General features: G+C 40.5%; 1 protein-coding gene across 1 annotated transcript in view; it reads left to right on the top strand.

Annotated features, from left to right (window-relative positions):
- Positions 1-12,911, top strand: part of shank2b (SH3 and multiple ankyrin repeat domains 2b) — a 136,250-nt gene that overhangs the window by 111,114 nt on the left and 12,225 nt on the right. Inside the window, exons 16-18 of the mRNA XM_082962492.1 lie at positions 6,134-6,269; positions 7,167-7,253; positions 8,899-8,925. Coding sequence (XP_082818618.1) covers positions 6,134-6,269; positions 7,167-7,253; positions 8,899-8,925 — 250 coding nt within the window. The remainder of the gene's footprint in view (positions 1-6,133; positions 6,270-7,166; positions 7,254-8,898; positions 8,926-12,911) is intronic.

The following is a 12,911-nucleotide window of genomic DNA, read 5'->3' as shown; positions in this document are numbered from 1 at the left end:
TTATAATAAAGCATTACGTGCATCATCGCATTTGCAGACTTATGTAAGATAGCCTGCTATTCCTAATGTGATTGAGTAGATTGGATAGTCATAATTTAGGCTAATAATATAACTCAATCACTGTTTGCAAACTATACCACTCAATGCTTGGCTGAGCGCATATAGTTTAGAGTAGGCCTAGGTTATAGACTATATCAGGTACATTTCTTCATTCTTTGCATGGGAAAAATGTGGCTTTTTATTAACACATTTCATACAATTCTACTATACTTTCGATGACTGGAGACATTAGCTGAATTTTTTTTAATACTACAAATGAAAGGGTAGCCTACCTCGCTGACACTGACAAACAGAGCAATAAAAGTGACTTTGTCCATATAATGGGCCTACGTGAAGGGGAGACACAAATATAATACGACGTCCATCTTAGCTGGAGGACATATATTGTCCAAAAACAAACTTTTAAATAGCACTGACTCAACAATGATAAATAGTGAATATGCGCATGGGGAATCACCAGGGAGATTGCTGGTGCCAATAAGAGAGGCTATACCGTTGTTCTCACAATTAAATTGCAAATTTTGAATACTAAAAGACAGATTTGTGTTTTCATTGTCTTCCCTTTACAGCAATAACCATTTTCTTTCCAAACTGTTTTCCCGTGATCATATTTTGAAATATATTGCGAGATGCCTCGGTTGATCTCTCTACTTTGCGTGCGCTGACTTTCCTTCTCACTGTAGAAGGAAAGGCAGATTTAAAACAATCCACAACTCATATTTTTTTAAGAAGCTAATCATCCTCTGTGGCCAAATCAAGCTCTAGTAGTCTATTTTGAATGATTCGATGTATTTCTGTATAGAAAGGAGTAGGCTAATTAGGTTAAATAATTTGGGCAATTTAATTCACTTTACATTAGGGAAAGCTTAGCTTTCCCTAGCCTTATTGTAACCACATGCAACCTCCATTCGCTATTTGAGTGCAGGCTAAGGATGACATGTTTTGTTTTTGTGCGCCAATCGAAATTTAAAATAATTCCACACATATAGGCTATTAGTAGGTTATAGGTAAAAAACAGATTAAATTAAGATTAGTCTGAAGGGTGAGAATATTACAAAGTGCTTGTCAAATTGTGAATGAGAGATTGATGAAGTGTGTGCAGCCTTCGTAAGAAACAGAGAAGAGCACATGCCTTTCATGCAACTTTTTTCAACTCATCATTAGAGTCGCATCATGCAGCCTTAGAATGTATTAACAATCTAAACATATAGCCTAACGTTTGTATCACTAAAGTTGCATAAATAACTCTACATTGAGCGTATATGAGGACATGTTTCTTTGTTATCTGCTCAACATAGATTAGCCGCATGTGCTCACCTCGGAAATCGTTTGGGGGAAAATTTCCTTTCTATTTCATTCAGCTTTGTTCAATTGTATTTTTCTTACTATAAAATAATATAAAATAATGCCAATGAATACTAAACAAATATTGTTGGCATAGCCAGATCAGGACCTAACATAAGGACAACTCAGAATATACTATTCTGTTCTTCTGAAATGGGCTGGGAGGTGTATAGTCGTGGCCAAAAGTTTTCAGAATGACACAAATATTAATTTCCAGAAAGTTTGCTGCTTCAGTGTCTTTAGATATTTTTGTCAGATGTTACTATGGAATCCTGAAGTATAATTACAAGCATTTCATAAGTGTCAAAGGCTTTTATTGACAATTACATGAAGTTGATGCAAAGAGTCAATATTTGCAGTGTTGACCCTTCTTTTCCAAGACCTCTGCAATCTGCCCTGGCATGCTGTCAATTAACTTCTGGGCCACATCCTGACTGATGGCAGCCCATTCTTGCATAATCAATGCTTGGAGTTTGTCAGAATTTGTGGGGTTTTGTTTGTCCACCCGCCTCTTGAGGATTGACCACAAGTTCTCAATGGGATTAATGTCTGGGGAGTTTCCTGGCCATGGACCCAAAATATCGATGTTTTGTTCCCCGAGCCACTTAGTTATCACTTTTGCATTATGGCAAGGTGCTCCATCATGCTGGAAAAGGCATTGTTCATCACCAAACTGTTCCTGGATGGTTGAGAGAAGTTGCTCTTGAGGATGTGTTGGTACCATTCTTTATTCATGGCTGTGTTCTTAGGCAAAATTGTGAGTGAGCCCACTCCCTTGGCTGAGAAGCAACCCCACACATGAATGGTCTCAGGATGCTTTACTGTTGGCATGACACAGGACTGATGGTAGCACTCACCTTGTCTTCTCTGGACAAGCTTTTTTCCGGATGCCCCAAACAATCGGAAAGGGGATTCATCAGAGAAAATGACTTTACCCAAGTCCTCAGCAGTCCAATCCCTGTACCTTTTGCAGAATATCAGTCTGTCCCTGATTTTTTTCCTGGAGAGAAGTGGCTTCTTTGCTGCCCTTCTTGACACCAGGCCATCCTCCAAAAGTCTCCACCTCACTGTGCATGCAGATGCACTCATACCTGCCTGCTGCCATTCCTGAGCAAGCTCTGTACTGGTGGTGCCCCGATCCCGCAGCTGAATCAACTTTAGGAGACGGCCCTGGCGCTTGCTGGACTTTCTTGGGCGCCCTGAAGCCTTCTTCACAACAATTGAACCACTCTCCTTGAAGTTCTTGATGATCCGATAAATGGTTGATTTAGGTGCAATCTTACTGGCAGCAATATCCTTGCCTGCAAAGCCCTTTTTCTGCAAAGCAATGATGACGGCATGTGTTTCCTTGCACGTGACCATGGTTGACAGAGGAAGAACAATGATTCCAAGCACCACCCTCCTTTTGAAGCTTCCAGTCTGTTATTCAAACTCAATCAGCATGACAGAGTGATGTCCAGCCTTGTCCTCGTCAACACTCACACCTGTGTTAACGAGAGAATCACTGACATGATGTCAGCTGGTCCTTTTGTGGCAGGGCTGAAATGCAGTGGAAATGTTTTTTGGGATTCAGTTCATTTGCATGGCAAAGAGGGACTTTGCAATTAATTGCAATTCATCTGATCACTCTTCATAACATTCTGGAGTATATGCAAATTGCCATCATACAAACTGAGGCAGCAGACTTTGTGAAAATGTATATTTGTGTCATTCTCAAATCTTTTGGCCACGACTGTAGGCTTGTTTAAATGGATTTATTACACTTTTTAATAAAATGTAGATGTTCCCAAGGTCTGCATCAGTGGCTTATAGGCTATGCGTGGAAGCCAGGAAATGCTAAACGTGTTTATGTTAATGAATTGTCAATTACTGTGAGACTGGCAGCTATTTGCATGACAATCACCGGCTGACAAAATGCCATGACCATCACAGCCCGAGGTGTGACCATTGAGCAAGTTGAGGAAGCTAAACTCCTAAGTATAACATTGGATGGTCAATTATCATGGTCAAGTCATATTGACAAAGTTCTTGTAGAGATGTTATAAAAAGATGGTCTGCGTTTTTCACACAAAAATCAATTGTACTAATTGTTCAGGCTTTGGTCTTGTTCCATCTTGATTACTGTCTGGTAATATGGTCAAGTGCAGCAAAGTTGCACCTGGCTCAAAACAGAGCGGCATGCTTTGCCCTGAACTGCACATACAGAACTAACATAAACAACATGCATGCCAGTCTTTCCTGGTTGAGGGTTGACTAGAGATTGAATGCTTCTCTTCTAGTTTTTATGATAAATATTACTGTGATTATAATTCCAGATTGTCTGCGTAATCAAATAACATACAGCTCAGACACCCATACATAACCCACAAGACATTCCACCAGGGGTCTCTTCAGACACCCATACATAACCCACAAGACATGCCACCAGGGGTCTCTTCACAGTCCCCATGTACAAAACGAATTCTCGGCAATGCACAGTATTATACAGAGCCATAAGCAAACAGCAAAATGTACTGCATTTAAAAAAAATAAAACATCTCATGGCACTATAGGGATTGGGAAATGACACACACAAACACACACACACACACACACACACACACACACACACACACACACACACACACACACACACACACACACACACACACGCACACTGACACACTCTAACACACACAATCTACACACATTATTCTTTAGTTGTATTGTTTGTATATTGTTGTGTTTTCAATTTGTGTAAATGTTCTTGTCTGTCAGTCTATCAGTGTTTTGTTACTTGTCGTCTTTTATGTTTTTGTGTAGACCACAGGAAGAATAGCTGCTGCTTCAGCAAAAGCTAATGGGGATCTGAATAAACCAAATCCCACACAAACGCACATGGTGTGTCTTTGCCTTTGCCAGATGATAAAATGGAATCAATAGAAGGACCCCCTCCTCCATTACTGACCAGGCCTGTTCAGTGAGCAGAGCAGCCTGTCAATACTGACAGCAGATTTAACATGGTGTTATAGGAAGAGTAATGGACCTGATTGAGTGGCTTGAAATAATGATATATTAGACAGCAGCACAGGGTACTACAGACTGGTTGAACACCTATGTGACCACCTCTGAGCAGGAAATACAGGTCTGAGAACAGTCCATAAACTGTTAATTAGACAGCAGCACAGTGTAATACAGGATGGTTGAAAAACCACCAGAGACCTCCAAGCAGGAAATACTGTTCTGAGAACAGTACATAAAACCTGGTTGAAACACCACAAGATACCTCTGAGCAGGAAATACTTGAGAAACCTAGCCTACACCATACAACAAGAAATGTCACGGCTAATAGAACTGAAGATATCTAATCACCTTTAATGTCAGTCAGACCTCAATGCTTTGCCATGTTTTTCTGGGTTGTTGCATTTCTATTTTAAGGCTTGTGGTTTTATACAGTGTATCAGGCCAGTCATTGAGTCATGAAGAGATGCTGACTTCATGACTTTGCCAAGTTCAGATCAACTTGTTGGAGAGTTGTATCCGTGTGGATAAGGAGTTGTTACAGCATACTTTAATGAACGTTAAGGAAAAATGTAGATTTCCGCCTAAATGGACATGCCCCAAGGTAATTATTTTTCATGACTTGGCCATAAACAATATCTAGTAATGCTGCATACTTTTAGAAATTCTGGAACTCACCTTTCTGATAACAATAGTTATACATTGCTTAGGTGTACTCACTTTTGAGGACACAAGCTCAAATACATAGTACAATATATTATGTTTTTCCTTTTCAACAAAAGTGGGGTAATAGGGCATGAAATGACTGAAATGCCTTCTAGATATAGTAACATTGAAATGATAAATGATTTACCATAACATTTCACCTGTCTTATAACCTTCTAATAAATATGGTCATACTTAATGAGAGTACAATATTGGCGTCACGTCATGTAACTTGACGACAGAGACTTTTCTCCAAAAACGTCCTCTGAGTGATGCAGAGACACCATTCAAGTGGCTGCAGACTCATTACAACTTCAGGTCTAATCACATGGTAATTTGGTCCTCCTGTGACCAAGAGAAAGTCTTGTTTAAATTCTACTAAATTCTATTGTGTTTTTTAGATATTTTTTTCATGTTGAAAGCTCTAAATCCATCTGAGAACGTCACAGCGAAATGAGACTGCTTTGGCTAAAATCGCTAGACTCTTCCGTTTCATTTGTATGGCCATCGGAGCTGCGTGCTCCACAACCCGAGCAAAAATATCCATTGTCTAGATAGGCCAGAAAATGTGATGTGTCTTTTGCCATGCAAATTAGGTGTCAGATTTCAAATACTGGATCTCATAGGCGAGTGGGAGACAGCATTAGAAGCGGGACAACCAGACCTTTCACAAAGTGCACAGGAAGGGAAATTGTGTCGTTCACAGAATGCTGTACACAGAAATGTCTGTTGGAACTGGTCCAGAACCACTCAAGGTCCTCTAAATAGTCACCGTAATGGCTAAGAGGCTTTAGTTCAGGTTGTGATTTTATATTTCTGTCCAGTCATTGAGTGATGAAGGGATGTTAACTTTGCGAAGATTAGATCAGCTTGATCAGTGAGTTGTTGTTAAGAGATGTAACAGCCGTGGGAATACGTGTTGTTACGCCTGCATTTTAAAGTTGTGATGCTATGTTTCTGTCCGGTCATTGCGTGATGTAGCGATGTAGACTGTACCCTAGGTGTCTTGTCTTCTGTGTTGCAGGTGAACCAGGAAAATGTGGTGAAGGTGGGCCACAAGCAGGTGGTCAATACGATCCGACACGGGGGAAACCGGCTCATCATCAAAGTGGTGACGGTTAGCAGGAATCTGGACCCTGATGACACGGCTAGGAAGAAAGGTAAGCCTTTTATCCTCTCTCTCTCTCTTTCTCCCACCTTGCTGCTCTGCCCTACAACACGCTGCCAGCAGGATCAATGTCTGATTAGTTGGGGTGAATCCACAGTCAGGGTCCCTGCTCACCCTCCAAACCAGAACTGGGTTTAAATACTATTTGAAATGATTACAAATACTTCATAGGTGCTTGACCAATAGATAGGCACGAAACTGCGAACCCCGCGGTCTAGGCGGAATAGAGCAAACGTTCAAAGTATTTGAAAGATTTCAGATAGTATTTGAACCCAGGTCTGTTCGAAACCGTCTTGGCTCGTCCTCGTACTGTACTGTAGTGTATCAGGAAGCTAGAAGCTGACGAGCTAGAAGAGCATTGACCACATTGCAGTTTTTCCTGATGACTATGCTGATTTTCAGCCTTGAAGTTAAGACGGTGGTTTTACAGTTGGGGGCATTCAAAAGAATTGCCTGTACTGCAGCACAGGTAAAAACATTTCAAAGCTGATGTACATTAACTGTCAGGGGCATATTTTAGAAGGGCATTTTTAAGGTATTTTGTTAGATGATTGCTGAACTTGGTCGCTTTCTTGGCGTCACCCTACGAGACTTGTGAAGTTGTCAGATTAACAACGCAGCGTTGCGGAAGCACATACAAGCATTTTGGAAAGGAACTTTTTAATGCGTCCAGCTGTTTGCTGTAGATCTCTCATCTGGGGCTTGTTCAGGATGATGTAACGTTACAGAACGCTCACATAGAAATGTAGGCCTATTGCATAAAGCAGACATTATTTTCTGTCAGATAGAATAGGGGAATGGTGTCAGCTCTATTCATTCTATCTTTATCGGCAACGTTCAGAACACGACCCTGAATACACCCCTGCTTTTCTGTGTTGTGTTGTTGCAGTGCCCACACCTCCACGTAGGGCTCCCTCCACTGCCCTGTCCATGGCCATGCGCTCCAAATCCATGACATCAGAGCTGGAGGAGCTAGGTAAGAATCAGCAATCCATCCATACATGGGAGATTATAATTCCAAGAGGTCAAATGCATTTTGTATCCTCTTTGTTTGTTCTCTGTGTGTTTGTTTAGTGATGTTATTATCTGGAATAAAAAAAATAAAAAAAGTAATTATGTCCTCCTGATTTGTTTGTCAATATCTGCGACTACAGTGGACAAAGGTACGCAGCATACAGTAGCTACTGTTTGGTCACAGCTGCTCGCAACTGTCTTAAAATAGTTTTGTTCTCTCATTTTTAAATGTTAATTTCCTCCATTTAATAGAGTGCTATATTTACTCTACTTTGAGCGGGCATAGGCAATTATGTACTTTGCGAAAAGGCACAAAGGTGTTCTGCTGTGTACCATTTGATCTGAAGAGAGCTGGAGAGAAAACATTTTAACGACAGTGCGGAATCATCTAATGTGATCAAGAGCTCATTAGACAGCATGACTGATCATTTTGACTACTTTGAACGATCATAACAATTGCATAATTCCATTCCATGTCATCATACATCTAACCTAATAAACTTTACTTAATCATTTAATTTATGTAAATAGCTTTGATTTAACTCACCATTTGGAAAAAGCTTTTACCTTATTGTTGACTCGTCTGTCGCTTATTCTTGTTCTGCAGTAGATGTTTTTTGTAGGGCCGGTCGTAGAAATGGCATGAAAGGGTTGATCATTCTATGTCTATTTGGCAGGTGTCATGTTTGGAAGCTTTTAAACATGTATACAATTGCTTTACGAAAATATACTATATATGCAAAAGTATGTGGACACCCCTTCAAAATTGTGGATGCTGCTATTTCAGCCACTCCTGTGGCACAGCCATGCAATCTCCATAGACAAACATTGTCAGTAGAATGGCCTTACTAAAGAGCTCAGTGACTTTCAACGTGGCACCGTCATATGATGCCACCTTTCCAACAAGTCTGTTTGTAAAATTTCTGCCCTGCTAGAGCTGCCCTAATCAACTATAAGGGCTGTTTTTCATGGTTCGGGCTAGGCCCTTTAGTTTCAGTGAAGGGAATACAATGACATTCTAGATGATTCTGTGCTTCCAACTTTGTGGCAACAGTTTGGTGAAGGCCCTTCCCTGTTTCAGCATGACAATGTCCCCATGCACAAAGCGAGGTCCATACAGAAATGGTTTGTCGAGATCGTGTGGAAGAACTTCACTGGCCTGCACAGAGCCCTGACCTCAACCCCATCAAACACCTTTGGGATGAATTGGAACACCGACTGCAAGCCAGGCCTAATCGGCCAATATCAGTCCCCGACCTCACTAATGGTCTTGTGGCTGAATGGAAGCAAGTCCCCACAGCAATGTTCCAACATCTAGTGGAAAGCCTTCTCAGAAGAGTGGAGGCTGTTATAGCAGCAACTCTATATTAATGCCATTGATTTTGGAATGAGATGTTCGACGAGCAGGTATCCATATACTTTTGACCACCCCCTAGGCTTATATTTGGCAAAGTAGTGATTAGTAGTGGTCTTTATATTATGCTGCTTTAAATGACAATATTCCACTATTTTGCATAATAGCCTGTGTTCTTGATGAGAGATACTTTTTGTTGATTTCTTTTGATCATCATTTGTTACATAAGTTTGTATATTCTCTTTTTTCTAAGCCACTTTGAGGAAAAAAGTGTCCGGTGGTAAGTGTGATAGGCATGCTTTATACATTACATGTTATTTGTACGTCCATAGAATGTACAAAGTACTTGATGCACTTTTCACTTATTCTCCAGATCACTTATTTCTTTATCAACACAATTTGTACATTTTACTTGCATGCCTACTAAACTGTAAGAGGGCAGGTATGAAGGTCACCTAATGTTCGCTGTCTCAGGGTTGTAAACGGGTGTGCAAGCACATTAAGAACATAAGAAAATGCCCTTCTGAACCAGAAGCTTTTTAAAGACTTGTTAGCCCATCACAACACTTGATATGTCCTTAGCTTTTCACAGCGTTCACAGCATACGTACTTCAGTTCAGTGTGAGAGTGCAATGCTATTGCCATGCATTATTCATTGCTCTGCCCCTCTTTTAAACACAGTTATGCAAGATCAGGAAAGAAAAAAAACACAGCCCGAGATCTCACATGCATCCCAAATGGCACTCTATTCCCTCTATAGTGCACTACTTTTGACTAGGGACCTGGTCACAAGGAGTGCATTACAAAGGGAATAGGGTTCCATTTGGTATGCATCCCTCAGTTTACCACAGATTCTTATCCTTCCGAAATAGTTGCACTGTTCTCTGCAATGATAAAAGGATTTGAAACACCTTTATGGAATAAGAACTAGGGGCCTAGGTAATGCACAACAGTCAGCTGCACATTTCAAAGAGCAGCTAGCTACCTTCTCAGAATACACTGTGACTTAACTTTAAGGGCACAACACTGTTATACAATGAGCCCACTACAGATAGGCTTTGACTCATACGGAAACAAGGTGTTGCCATGGAAATAATGCTGCATACAGTGTAGTGTGTCGTCCAATGTACTGTAGCAGCACAGCATAGTACCTGCAAAAAATAGTCTCTACAGGCCTGCAGCTTCCTACTCTTAGACACGTTCTTCAGCTGTATTGGCCTCGTTCAGTGTTCACTGCTTTAAACCACAACGCTGGAGATTTGCAGGAATGCTTCTAGAATTCTAGAATGTGTGGTGACACCAGACACTGAGGTGTCCGAGAATGAGTGGCTTCATCAATCCACCAGTGTTCCTTACTGTCATAAATACTGCAACGTTACTGTAGCCAGAGGATGTGACAGAGCGAGAGAGAGAGAGAGAGAGGTTGCTGATGATCTGGTGCTTCTGTCACCAACCAAGGAGGGCCTACAACAGCACCTAGATCTTCTGCCCAGATTCTGCCAGACCTGGGCCCTGACAGTAAATCTCAGTAAGACCAAAATAATGGTGTTCCAAAAAAAAGTCCTGTCGCCAGGACCAAAAATACAAATTCCATCAAGACACTGTTGCCCTAGAGCACACAAAAAACTATACATACCTTGGCCTAAACATCAGCGCCACAGGTAACTTCCACAAAGCTGTGAACGATCTGAGACACAAGGCAAGAAGGGCATTCTATGCCATCAAAAGTAACATAAAATTCGACATACCAATTAGGATCTGGCTAAAAATACTTCAATCAGTTATAGAACCCATTGCCCTTTATGGTTGTGAGGTCTGGGGTCCCCTCACCAACCAAGAATTCACAAAATGGGACAAACACCAAATTGAGACTCTGCATGCAGAATTCTGCAAAAATATCCTCTGTGTACAATGTGAAACACCAAATAATGCATGCAGTGCAGAATTAGTCCGATACCCGCTAATTATCAAAATCCAGAAAAGAGCCGTTAAATTCTACAACCACCTAAAAGGAAGCTATTCTCAAACCGTCCATAACAAAGCCATCACCTACAGAGATATGAACCTGGAAAAGAGTCTCCTAAGCATGCTGGTCCTGGGGCTCTGTTCACAAACACAAACAGATCCCACAGAGCCCCAGGACAGCAACACAATTAGACCCAACCAAATCATGAGAAAACAAAAAGATAATTACTTGACACATTGGAAAGAATTAACAACAAAACAGAGCAAACTAGAATGCTATTTGGGCCTAAACAGAGTACACAGTGGCAGAATACCTGACCACTGTGACTGAGGCACACTTAAGGAAAGCTTTGACTATGTACAGACTCAGTGAGCATAGCCTTGTTATTGAGAAAGGTTGCCGTAGGCAGACCTGGCTCTCAAGAGAAGACAGGCTATGTGCACATTGCCCACAAAATGAGGTGGAAACTGAGCTGCACTTCCTAACCTCCTGCCAAATGTATGACCATATTAAAGCACATATTTCCCTCAGATTACACAGATCCACAAAGAATTCGAAAACAAACCCGATTTTGATAAACTCCCGTATCTACTGGGTGAAATACCACGGTGTGCCATCACAGCAGCAATATTTGTGACCTGTTGCCACAAGAAAAGGGCAACCAGTGAAGAACAAACACCATTGTAAATACAACCCATGTTTATTTATTTTCCCTTTTGTACTTTAACCATTTGCACATTGTTACAACACTGTTTAAATTCATTATATGACATTTGTAATGTCTTTATTCTTTTGGAACTTCTGTGAGTGTAATGTTTACTGTTCATTTTAATTGTTCATGTCACTTTTGTATATTATCTACTTCACTTGCTTTGGCAATGTTAACATATGTTTCCCATGCCAATAAAGCCCCTTGAATTGAATTGAGAGGCAGATATGGCTTTAGGACGAGGGTGTGGATGATTGGTGGGTGGGTTAGTGGAGGGGAGAGGGTCAGTGATGGTGAGAATGTTTTTAGACAGCCTTGGAATCTTCTCCATCTTAATCATACAGCACACACATGGGCATGTGTTCAAGCTTAGTATGCAGACAGAGGGATAGCGAGATTTATCCTTAAGATGTACACTCTTAGAAAAAAGGGTTCCAAGGGGTCTTTGGGCTGTCCTGAAAGGAGAACCCTTTTTGGTTCCAGGTAGAACCAGTAGCACCTTTGTTTCTAAAAGTGTAGGGGAAGTAAAGGGAGGCTTAAAGAGAATAACAACCATGCTTATTATATACCATACACTGATTTTACTCTACAGTATCTGTCAATGAAAGTAATTCACAATGCAAAAAAGGCAACATACATCAGAAATCCAGCTAAACTGACATAAAAAACTACAGTTTACTACAGAATACTACAGTACTTACTATAGAATTATGTAGTAAACTGTAGTGTACCATGGAATACTATACTACACACTGAGAATCCTTTGATCATGTTTAGTTATTACTATAGAATTCTGTAGTATGCTGTAAAATACTATAGTAAATACTACAATGTTATCTGCAAAAACACGACTGTAGTTAATAATACAGTAATGTCCGCAAAAATGCTACAGTCCGCAAAAACACAACAGCTTTTTTAACTATAGTAAATACTAAAGTATTTAATTGTCGATACTCTGCCCATTCCAACCCCCCTATCCCAATTTGTTCCAACCATAAGTGAGAAACATACATGCCAAGTATAGACCATATACTGGGCGGCAGTGGTTAGTGTTGGGCCAGTAACCGAAAGGTTGCTAGATCGAATCCCCGAGCTGACAAGGTAAAAATCTGTTATTCTTCCCCTGAACAAGGCAGTTAACCCACTGTTCCTAGGCCGTCATTGTAAGTAAGAATTGGTTCTTAATTGACTTGCCTAGTAAAATAACAACAACAACAAAAATATATATATTGTGTTCTCTTTCAGGATAATAGAAAAGAGCAGAAGCTCTGAACTATTGGTTCAGACCCCAGTCCTACCTGCCTAGAGGTTATGATAAATGATTTGCTCTTTCAGTATTTCTCCACTAGGTTTCTTCAAGGAGAAAGACCTCCACTTCTATGTCAAAGCTAATAAAACAAAAACACTATAGTAAATACTTCTGTAATGTCTGCAAAAACACTACAGTATACTACAGTCTGCAAAAACACCACAGTAAATACTATGTCTGCAAAAACACTACAGTGAATACTATATATTTATACCTTAATATACTGTATTATAGTATTTTTTTAATGTGGGGTGACGTCTGCTCTTGGTTAGATTAATGAAT

Source organism: Salmo salar, chromosome 16 (assembly GCF_965601325.2).
Source record: "Salmo salar chromosome 16, fSalSal1, whole genome shotgun sequence".
NCBI lineage: Eukaryota > Metazoa > Chordata > Actinopteri > Salmoniformes > Salmonidae > Salmo > Salmo salar.
Note: the sequence above shows the minus strand (reverse complement) of the source record. Positions and strands in the feature narration are given on the sequence as shown.